We start from the raw sequence: 9937 nt of genomic DNA on the forward strand, positions 1-9937 counted from the left end.
TAACTTAAATGAGCAGGAAGTTCTTTTCAGCGTCTTCCTGGGGTCATCTTAGAATTTTAACTTGGGGAACTGCACTTTTTGAAGGACAATCCTTATTTGTATTGGTAACCGTTGACAAGGTTTAGTCTAGTAATACATGGTAGATACTCAAATGTGTAGTGATGAATGTTTCCTGTAATGCTGTTTTTCTTTTTTCTTCTCTTTGTTGCTTGGTTTTCAATTTTAGTACCCTTAAGTGCATATGTAACGAGGTAGTTGAGGTAATAGAGTAGTATTTAGGTCTTTTGTTGGCTGTACTTGTAGACTGATAATAACTGTTCGTAAAGTCCTGATCTTGATATCGGAATACAAAGCTGTATAACTTGGGTACAACCCGCAATAAAGCCTAACAGTGATATGGTGTGCAATGGTGATTTTGTTTTTCTTTAAAATATTTTACTGCAAGTGTAATTGGAAATGTAGTTGTTAAATTACCAAGAATCTCATCACAAAAATGTTACATTGAGTACACCCAACTAATTTGCTTAGTATATGGAAATGTTTAAGAATCTCATTTTGATTACCATAAATGTTTTACCTGTTGGTATGTTGAGTACTTCTACATACAAAAACATAAACAGTGCTTTTAAAAGAGGTTTAAAATGTTTGTTTACATGACAAAGACTCATACAGTGGCTATAAAAAGTTTTATTCTACATGACTGTGGGATCATTAAAATGGCTTAGTTCAGTAATCCTGCCATTATTGGTCATTGCAGAATAAATCATGGGTGACATACTTTCAAATGTGGTATTTTTGTTATTGTAAACAAACTTTTGTGAGATGCTACATGCTGATGACATTATATAATTTAAGACCAGTAAAATATTAAGTGACCTAATACACCTTCAAAGCCCCAGTATAATTTCTGTGCCAGCAGCAGCACCAAATGAGTTTCCAAAAAAAAAAAAAACTTCACATAGGTTTGAGTGTTTTCAGTCATGGAAAACCTAAAAAATGTAATTGAATAGTGTCAATTTAGTTATGATATAAAAAATTGTTGGCTAAACTGGTTCACAAATCAGTCTAAATTAATCTTTAGTGAATCAGCCTGAATTTTGAAAACCTTTGTCCAGTGAGCATAAGCTAACAGTCTTGGAAACATTAAAAATTGTGGGACATCTGCCTCCGTATCTTAGGCTACCCAACGAGGTTTTGAAAGCTCCACACATTTTAAAATAGTCCTACGATTTACTTACACTTATGCATTTTAAACTGGTGAAAGGGTGCAGTATTTTGATAAGGATATTGCGCAGCAGTGTAGGATAGTTCACCCAAAAATGAAAATGTGATGTTTATCTGCTTACCCCCAGGGCATTCAAGATGTAGGTGACTTTGTTTCTTCAGTAGAACACAAACGAAGATTTTTAACTCAAACCGTTGCAGTCTGTCAGTCTTATAATGGAAGTGAATGGGAATCAAAGCTGACAGTCAAAAAAACAAACAAACCCAAATTAAACCCAGAGGCTCGTGACGATACAGTGATGTGTAAAGACACGAAACGAGCGGTCTGTGCAAGAAACTGAACTGTATTTATATTGGGTTTTTTATCTCTGATTCACCGCAATGTCTGAAGTGTCCTGAGTGCGTTCTCGACATGCGGCGTGTGACACGTCTTCTTGCTTTACAGCGGATCGCAGACTTAAGTGCATTACCACCACCTATTTCTCAAATGGACCATTGACACATTATCTACAATCTCAATTAGGAGCGTCAATGGTCCATTTGAGAGAGAGGTGGCGGTAATGCACTTAAGTCTTATAAAGCAAGAAGACGACGCGTCACGCGCTGGCTGTCGAGGACATGCTCAGGACAGTTCAGACATTGCAGTGCATCAGAGGTAAAAAACGATATAAATACTGTTCAGTTTCTTGCACAGACCGATCATTTTGTGTCTTTACACATCAATGTATTCGTCATGAGCCTCGGGGTTTAATTTGGTTTTGTTTGTGTGTGTTTTTTTTTAATTCTCAAAGCCGTGATTCCCATTCACTTCCATTACAAGACTGACAGACTGCAACGGTTTGAGTTGTTTGTGTTCTACTGAAGAAACAAAGTCACCTACATCTTGGATGCCCTGGGGGTAAGCAGATAAATATCCCTTTAAGTTCTTGCACTGACCTTGAATTTAAGTTGCAGTAGCACTCCCCATACACTAGAGGATCGCAGTGAGGCTTCACTTGGGGCATGACAAACCAAAGAATTACAATTTAGTCTTGGCTTTATTTTCAGCTCAAGTTCCCAAGAGTTTATAGTGACATTTTCATTAAATACGACGGTACACGACAAGGCAGTTGACTCCATAAGCAAGAGACAGAAGAACATGGTATGACAGAAACTGGACACTGTGGACGCAGCCGAACCACATCCATATTGTTTAATACGGAGTCAATCCTCCGTACCTGCAAAAAGAAAAAAAAAGGAAACGTGAGACTAAGATAAAATTACCAAGCATGCAAAGGTAACCTACAATCCAAGCATTAGCTCAAAAGACAGGATGCACATACCATATAACTTGCTTCTATTCATACACGTCTTTTTTATCTGAAATGAACTGTACGATCTCTGCAGGAGTCATAAGCTTCTCGGCCTCTGCATCTGGGATCTCAAATCCTGTGGATTGAACAATGTGTTTGAGTGCCACAATTCAAATGAAATGTTTAGAAGGTACATCACAGTTGTCAAATGCTTTAATGGTACAGGAACAAACCCATACTAACCAAACTCATCTTCCATAGCCATTATAATCTCCACCTGGTCCAAGCTATCCAGCCCCAGATCTTTCATGAAATGAGACGATGTTTGCAGCTTGAGGAGGGAAAAAGTTTCAGAGATTGATGCTAGGAGTATGTATTCAACAATATCTCAATGTAAACAAAGCAGCTTGTCTAACTACAAAAAACTGCATTTGTTTAATAACTACATTAGTTAAACTAACACAAAAAAATACTTCTAAAGCATTTATTAACCTTAGTTCATTTCAACATTTATACTTAATATATTATGAAAATAAGAAGTCGTATCTGTTAATTTAATGGACCTGAGCGATCATGAACAATGAGCAGTTGTATTTATCAAGGTTCACAAAAAGGAATAAATACGGTCACAAATGTAATGCTCATTTTTCGAGTTAATGCATGAACTATTGGAAAACTGTTGTAAAGTGTTACACCAAAGAAATGTATTAAAATATGGTGGGTAGGCAATAGGCATGCAGTTTCCAGGTAACAGAAATTGCACATCATTGTCCTTCAAATTTCAGTATTTGAAGATTATCATAGACAAAACGACCTATGCAATGTTACAGTACAGAGGGTAAGTATGAAGTCTCTCTCACCTTCTCTGGACTGATCTTGTCATACAGTTTAAGGACGTACATGACACGCTCTTCGATGTTCTCTAAAGTGAGGGGTGGAAGATCCCCATAGTGCCGACACTGATGAACAGACGGGCCTGAAATCTAGAGGCATCCAAACATTTACATTTGTTCACTGATATATCAGATGCTTTATCCAAAATGACTTGCAGATGAGGAGAGGAACATAAGCAATTCATCCCAGAGCCAACTATATTCACTGCAGTGCACACAATACCAGCTTTATTAGAAGAAAGGTAATTAGGGAATAAACATAAGCTCTGCCAAATGAAGAGATAAATCACCCAAAACTGTCTTTATTATTTTTATTTTCCCCCTCGGTAACAAACGACAGATGTTGGACAGAATGTTAGAGGCTGGTGGATTCTGTCACCGTTCGGTTGCACCTTCCATACAATCAAATGAAGTGGCTGTCATTCTGCCCAACAGCTTTTGTGTCCCACAGAGGGACTTGGAACATCACGATGACAGAATTATTATTAAAGTGAACCATCACTTTAATAATAGCTACAATAAAAGACGCAAAGAGCAGCACCCGTGAAGATACACACATAGTATGTATACACTATTAGCGTGACTGATCAGCTATTTAAAGTCTTGCACTTTGAAAACAGTAATAACTGATGTGGATGGTGTAACGTTATGTTGTGAATGCACACTAAGTTACATTAACTTTGTATGGCTCCCAGCTGTCACGCACGAATAGATTAGTCGGAAAGACACCGGTAGGTCACGGAGTAATCCAGCACTAGTAGGCCACACAGACACACATCCCCCTCTGCAGAAAGCTCACCCGCACTGGTTGAGTCCACCTCGTCCGCTGGCTGCATGACAAGACAGAGAGCGGTCGCTGCTTTGAGGCGAGGGGCGCGCGGGCGGATCTGGTGAGCACGCTGCCATGATTTAACCTTGCAGCGGCGCGAGCGACGGAGCGCACACAGTATGCAAGCGCACGAGACGCCATGTCTGTGAATTTCTATCCCACAATTCACTGCGACAAACTGGACATAAGTTTGACATGCGCGTGCGCACTTTGTCAGAGCAGGTCCGGCTGTTTTCGGCGAATCGTTTCTTTTGAACAGTTCGTTCAAAACTGAAGTAGAGCAGGTCCGGTGTTACGAGATTCTCGGTTTCCGAGATTTTTGGTTTCCGTGGGCGGGGCAAACATAAATATTCATGAGTTTCCCGGACATGCGCGTGGAACCAAGTGGAAATGAGAATTTCAGTTCACGCTCCTTGTATCTCAGCAGGTTTAATGGAATATTTTAAAAAAGGTAAATATTTTACAGCGTTGCACAAACCTATGCCTAAACTACATTTGTTCATCATTTTGTAACAGTTTATAATGTTTTCATTAGTTTGCACGTTTTGTGCAGTCGTCACTGACTGAATGATTGCAGACATCCAGCACACTTAAGCTATTGTAACTTACTTTGATTTCAGTTCGTTGTGCTGTAGCTTGCAATGCTTTAAAACTGTGTCTGTTGTTAGTTGTTTTCATTTAAATACAACAGCTGAAATAAACTTGTATTTGTGGATCGTTTTTCATCTATCCTGGTGTAATTGTTCTTAAACTGTTAGGCTGTATTTACAAAATGAATAGGAATCTAAGACCACACTGAAGGCATCAAATTGATTGAAAAGATCCAACTTAAACGAATGCTATTAAAAGAACGTTTTTGCGAATCGGTTCTTTCGAACAGTTCGTTTAAAAGAATCGGCTTGAAAATGGAACCGAATAGAGTGAACAAATCCAATTCATTAAAAAGATCCGACTCAAAAGAACGACTATTTACTCTTTTATTATTTATATTATTTCTTACGTTATATTTAACTGATTCCTTTTGAATTAGACCATTTAATTATTAGACATTTAATAAGACCATTTGGAATACTCGTGCAAATTAGTTGAAATAATGAGGCTTTTCTTTTGAAACGATTATGTCTGCCAGTTACGCATGGGATTTTACAGAAATGGTCTTTCAAAGTAAATTTATTTAATCTACGCTGTTAGCTAGAAACAAAAAGCAGTCAATGTAATAACTTTTTGCACGACAATTGAATAAAATGTGTGCGATCTAATGCTTCCTCTAAAGGAGGTTTGCTCTGCGCAGAGGAAAGATAAACAGAAGACTGGACGTAAATAATCAATAACCAGCATGCTGCACAAAATCAGGGGTCAATAACAATACAAGTACAGCGGTAACAAGACAAACAGCATGTGCCAACTGTGCCTTTAATAGTCATATATTACTTAAAGGGGTCATATGATGTTGCTAAAAAGAACATTATTTGGTCTTAGGGCTGAGGCGGCGGGGTCGAGAACGGCACGCCCGGAGGATCCGACGAATGAGCGGCAACCACATGTGACAACCCCGGGCTGGACTCCGCTTCGTCCACAGTGAAAGTTGATGTATTCCCTCAGCGACCAGCACAGATCAGCTCTAGGCATGACGAAGTGGATATCGTCAACAATACTACAGCGAGAATAAAAGTTACGCCTTCTTTCTTTGCATGAACATTTGGGCGGCGTTATGCAAATCTTCCCACACAGTGACGTAGACATATGGGGGCGTGTTAGAACAAGCCGTTTTAGGTAGGTGTGGCTGACTCTGAACTTTTATAAAGAATATCTCTTTGGATTTGAGACTTTAGTCTTTGCAACTTTACAGATCTTCTTTATGCACCAAGAGCTTGTAACACTCCAAAGAGAAAGGAAAAATTGAAATCGCATCATATGACCCCTTTAAATGCATTTCAAATACTGTCACAAAACTTCTTGATGTGCCACACAGAATAACACTGGTCTTGCTTTGCACGAAAAGGGGAGCATGGAGCCTGCGAGCCTGGAGAACCTGTGTGTTTTGTACCACAGCGCAAACTATATAGTTGTCAACAAACACTGGGATATTCGTATTGACAGCAAGATGTGGTATGAGAAACAGACTGTCCAGAGTCAGCTGAAGCATCGCTTCCCAGAACTTGCAGATCCTGGCACCTACTACGGCTTCAGGTCTTTTTCTCAGGTTTTCTGTTACTCTGCTATGTGCTGAGACAAACAATTATTTCAAGAAGCACATGCATCTTATCAGTAATTCATTCGTATGTATTCTGATATTCTGCAGGTTTTGCCATCAACTGGATTTCTCTACCAGTGGTGCTTTGTGTGTAGCACTGAACAAGGCAGCGGCAGGGCATGCATAGCGCTGTTTTAAGGACAGACTTGTTACCAAAGCTTATCTCGCCCTGGTACTGTAAAATTCAGACATTCATTGGATGAATAAAAGGTTTTTCATAATAATATAGGCCATTTATATTTCCTGTGCAGGTCCGTGGCACTGTTGCTGAGGAGAAAATGACCCTGGACTTTGCGATCGGCAAGAACACAGCAGAGGGCAAAACCCACATGATGTGTACTGAAGGAACAGATGGTCAGAATCTCTTTTGCTGTAAATTAAACTCAAATGTTAAAAATAGTTCACCAAAAAATTGTATTTGCTGACAATTTACTTACCCTCAGGCCATTTGGAAAAATGTTGCATTACATGACTTGCTCACCAGTGGATCCTCTGCAGTGAATGGGTGCCGTCAGAATGAGAGTCCGAACAGCTGATAAAAATGTCACAATAATCCACAGAACTCCAGCCCATCAATTAATGTCATGTGAAGTGAAAATCTGTGTGAAAAGCTTTGTAAGCAACAAATCCATTATTAAGGCGGTTTAACTTTAAACAGTCACTAATGGCCAAAATAATCCATAATAATGCTTCCTTCAGTGGAAAAAGTTAATCCCCTATTCTTCTCGCAACGTCAATAATCCACTGACATATTTGTTTAAAACTGTTCTGGACTGTTTTTGCATGTAAACAATGCTTGATCTGTGTATATTGCTCTCCTGATTCAGACATAAATTTTTTCCACTGGAGAAAGCAATATTATGGCTAGAGGACTCATATTTTAGCTGGAAGATAAAAATGTCTTAATCATACATTTGTTTCTTACAAACACGCAGCTTTTCATTCCACAAGATGTTAATTGATGCACTGGAGTCACTTTTTATCAGCTGTTTGGACTCTCATTCTGACGGCACCCATTCACTGCAGAGGATCAAGAGATATAATGCTATTATATTATAATATTATTTTATAATTTGTCCAATTCTGTTCAGATGAAGAAACAAACTCATCTACATCTTGTATAGCCTAAGGGTGAGTAGGTTTTCATTTTTGGATGTACTGTCAGAAACTAATAGAAATGCATTCATGCATCAATTTCATATTGTGTGCGGTAGGTTGTGAGAATACTAAGCCCTGCCAAACAGAGCTGACAGTTTTAGAGCATGGAGAATATGATGGAGATCCAGTCACAAAAGTGCTTCTGCAGCCTCTGACAGGTACAGTATCATCAACAATGCAGACAAAATATAGATGAAACACAATGTCAAATGGAAAAAGTCTAAGTATCAATAATCCTGTAGGACGGATGCACCAGCTCCGAGTTCACTGCAGTGCCATTGCTCACCCCATAGTGGGAGACTACACTTACAGTCTACACACATACAATGCTCCGTATCGCATGATGCTGCATGCCTACTTCTTGCACATCCCACTAGAGAATGAACCCATCCATGTCACAGCCCCAGATCCCTTTGTACTCACCCTCGACTCCAAATGGGCACCACAAAGATGTGTGAATGTTCTGGAGGACCTACTGAAGAATATTTTGAAAAAACCACAAACTGAAATCCAAGAAGATCCAGAGCCAGTGCACAGGAGGAGCAGCCCAGTGGAGAGTGAGGAGCAACAGGCACAGTGTCAGCAGTGGTTATGTGAATGGAGTCTAGACTGAGGAACTCTTACGCTGTTTTACCAGTCCAATACTGACGCTACACTGCAGTGTCCCCAGCTCCATAGAGTACCCTTTTCTTTAAATGGTAGTGATTGAACAATGGACCTAATTTGAACAAAAAATATCAAAAGAAAAGGAATAGCATATCATTAGAGTGCAGTGAGAAAGAACTTTTTAAAAATCCTCCTCCCAATTAAGTATTTTTACCTCTTTTAAATGCAAGTATGCTATGTGTAGAAGTGGTATTGTTCATTGTATGAATGCATAACTATGGTTTTAGCTTTTGTGCTTTTATAGCAATAGAGATTTTAAATCTCTATTTTTCATCTGTTTATTATTACTTTTTTGTTTTGATCAGTTTTTGTTGCAGTCTATAAGGGGCCAAGACGCACCATTTTTTCCACTACTTAAACAGGCAAGTTACAGTATGAAAGGTCTTCTTGATTTCTCTACTTAAACTATGTGAAGCATGTTTAAAGAAATTCATTGCTTCATATAAACTGTCATATAACAATCCCTACCTCAAAAACTAAAACTGTTGCTTAAAGGGATAGTTCACCCAAAAATGAAAATTTGATGTTTATCTGCTTACCCCCAGGGCATCCAAGATGTAGGTGACTTTGTTTCTTCAGTAGAACACAAACACAACTCAAACCGTTGCAGTCTGTCAGTCTTGTAATGGAAGTGAATGGGAATCACAGCTTTGAGAATTAAAAAAAACATACACAAACAAAACCAAATTAAACCCTGAGGCTCATGACAAATACATTGATGTGTAAAGACACAAAACGATCGGTCTGTGCAAGAAACTGAACAGTATTTATATCGTTTTTTACCTCTGATTCACGCAATGTCCGAACTGTTCGAACTGTCCTGAGCGGCGGCACGTCCTCCTGAGCTCGTTCTCAAGGCTTTATGACGGATCGCAGACTCATAAGTGCATTACCGCCACCTATCTCTCAAATGGACCATTGACACTCTACCTACAATCTCAATTAGGAGTATCAATGGTCCACTTGAGAGATAGGTGGCAGTAATGCACTTATGAGTCTGCGATCCGCCGTAAAGCAAGAAGAAGACGCCGTCAGGCGCCGGCTGTTGAGAACACGCTCAGAACAGTTCAGACATTGCGGTGAATCAAGAGGTAAAACAACGATATAAATACTGTTCAGTTTCTTGCACAGACCGATCGTTTTTGTGTCTTTACACATCAATGTATCATTACAAGCCTCAAGGTTTAATTTGGTTTTGTTTGTGTATTCTCTCAAAGCCGTGATTCCTATTCACTTCCATTATAAGACTGACAGACTGCAACGGTTCGAGTTAAAAATCTCCGTTTGTGTTCTACTGAAGAAACAAAGTCACCTACATCTTGGGATGCCCTGGGGGTAAGTAGATAAACATCACAACGATATAAATACTGTTCAGTTTCTTGCACAGACCGATCGTTTTTGTGTCTTTACACATCAATGTATCATTACAAGCCTCAGGGTTTAATTTGGTTTTGTTTGTGTATTCTCTCAAAGCCGTGATTCCCATTCACTTCCATTATAAGACTGACAGACTGCAACGGTTCGAGTTAAAAATCTCCGTTATTTTTTTTACATGCAAAATTGCGTAACCTGCTAAACCCTCTGTAACCGCATGGTGGCGCTGCTGTATCGTTTCGCTGTC

At 39.2% G+C, this 9937-nt stretch overlaps 1 protein-coding gene and 1 pseudogene across 1 annotated transcript; one reads left to right on the forward strand and one right to left on the reverse strand.

Annotated features, from left to right (window-relative positions):
- Window positions 1–2089: 2089 nt before the first annotated feature.
- LOC107601258 (acyl carrier protein, mitochondrial-like) lies at window positions 2090–4480 on the reverse strand. The gene is made up of 5 exons (XM_016293372.1): window positions 4209–4480; window positions 3377–3499; window positions 2760–2847; window positions 2547–2652; window positions 2090–2441 (listed from the first exon to the last, which is right to left on the reverse strand). Exons 1-4 carry the CDS (start codon window positions 4377–4379, stop codon window positions 2561–2563), a joined length of 474 nt encoding a protein of 157 aa, XP_016148858.1. The 5' UTR covers window positions 4380–4480; the 3' UTR covers window positions 2090–2441; window positions 2547–2560.
- An 886-nt stretch (window positions 4481–5366) lies between these two features.
- Window positions 5367–8360, forward strand: LOC107601232 (RNA pseudouridylate synthase domain-containing protein 1-like; annotated as a pseudogene).
- The last annotated feature ends 1577 nt before the right edge of the window (window positions 8361–9937 follow it).

Source organism: Sinocyclocheilus grahami, unplaced genomic scaffold, assembly GCF_001515645.1.
Source record: "Sinocyclocheilus grahami isolate Dianchi unplaced genomic scaffold, SAMN03320097.WGS_v1.1 scaffold302.1, whole genome shotgun sequence".
Classification (NCBI taxonomy): Eukaryota; Metazoa; Chordata; class Actinopteri; order Cypriniformes; family Cyprinidae; genus Sinocyclocheilus; species Sinocyclocheilus grahami.